At 36.1% G+C, this 1628-nt stretch overlaps 1 protein-coding gene across 1 annotated transcript; it reads right to left on the reverse strand.

The window, feature by feature from the left end:
- Nucleotides 1-683: 683 nt before the first annotated feature.
- LOC126018948 (olfactory receptor 10A3-like) lies at nucleotides 684-1628 on the reverse strand. The gene has a single exon (XM_049781068.1). The coding sequence runs from the start codon at nucleotides 1626-1628 to the stop codon at nucleotides 684-686; it is 945 nt and encodes a 314-aa protein (XP_049637025.1).

A 1628-nucleotide genomic window follows, 5' to 3' on the forward strand; every position in this document is an offset into this window, starting at 1 on the left:
TATTCCATCAAGTCACAAGACTTGTTTTCTAGTTTTCACCAGAATAAGTGATCTTCTAATAAATTGTGCATTCCTCAAATCACAACCTATATTCCCCCAGAGATAATCACATTCAAGCCAATCCTAATAAAAAATGGCTGAATCAATGAACATAAATAAATGAAACAAAGGAGTAAAATTAAATAAAATGTGTGTTTTACTTGGGGTTTAGGTTTTTGCATCTTGTACATAATACTTTCCCCTAAGGTATATGATAATAGCATTTCAAGACATAAAGAGATAGAAAAATAGGGGGGAAGTGCTCAGGGCTTGTTTTCTGGCTCTGCACTCAGGAATTAATCCTGGAAGTATTCAGGGGATTATATGGAATACTGGAGATCTAACTTAGGTTGGCAGGATGCAAGACAAATGACCAACCCCATGTATATATACTATTGCTACAGCTTCAGAAAAGATTTTTAAATACCTGTTTACTCACTACTAAAAAGAAATTTATAAATTATATAATATTTCTTGAATTAATTTCAGCCAGAACAAAATTTCTCCTTGTAACATAAAAATGAATAATATCAGTATAAACAAAAGTCAGAATATAGTGATTAATTGGAAAACTTAACAATTGAATACTCAAAATGTCATAAAAGTATTCAATTATTCAGAGAATGACAAATTATCACATTTTGTCAGAATGTTTGTAAACTCAATTTTCTTCTCCATAACTTTACCAATGCTCTTTTCATCTCATTGTTTCTCAAGCTGTAGATCAATGGATTCAGTAAAGGTGTAAGAAATGAGTAAGCCAAAGACATCAGTTTCTTGGTTTCTGGGGAATAGCCAGATTTGGGTTGTGAATAAGTCAGCATAGCTGTGCCATAGAAGAGGGTCACAGAAGTCAGATGGGAGGCACAGGTAGAAAAGGCTTTTTGTCTCCCAGTGGTTGTTGGCATCTTCAGGATGGCAAAAAGAATTCTTGTATAAGACAAAATAATTAAGAAAAAAGGAACCACAACAACCATAACAGTGCCTGTAAATGCATAAATTTCAAAAATAAAAGTGTCTGCACATGCAAGCTCTAGCACTGGGGGTGTCTCACAGAAGAGATGATTAATTTTATTGGGGCCACAATAGGGAAAACTAAACACCCAAGAGGTATGAACAGTATCCAACAGGATCCACGAAACCCAGGAGAACATTACTAATCTCACAAAAACACTTTTGTTCATTAACACTGGGTAGTTCAATGGATGGCAGATTGCAGCATATCGATCATAAGCCATTGCCCCCAGGAGAAAACATTCAGTCCCACCAAAAAGAAGAAGGAAGTACATCTGTGCAAAGCAGCCTGCAAAAGTAATTGTTGTTTTTTCAGTAGAGAGGACCACCAGCATTTTAGGTGTAGTAGTTGCACTGAAACCCACTTCCAACACAGACAAATTCAGAAGAAACAGGTACAAGGGGATGTGGAGGCTTTTTTCCAGGGAGATGACAACTATAATTATGGCGTTTCCCATCAGTGTCACCAGGTAAATAACCAAGAAAAACCCAAAGAGCTGCTCTTGGAGTTCAGGATAGTTAGAGAATCCCAAGAGGATGAATTCAGTGACAGAAGTTCTATTTTGTCTTTTCAT

The sequence above is a fragment of the Suncus etruscus genome, chromosome 9 (assembly GCF_024139225.1).
Source record: "Suncus etruscus isolate mSunEtr1 chromosome 9, mSunEtr1.pri.cur, whole genome shotgun sequence".
Classification (NCBI taxonomy): domain Eukaryota; kingdom Metazoa; phylum Chordata; class Mammalia; order Eulipotyphla; family Soricidae; genus Suncus; species Suncus etruscus.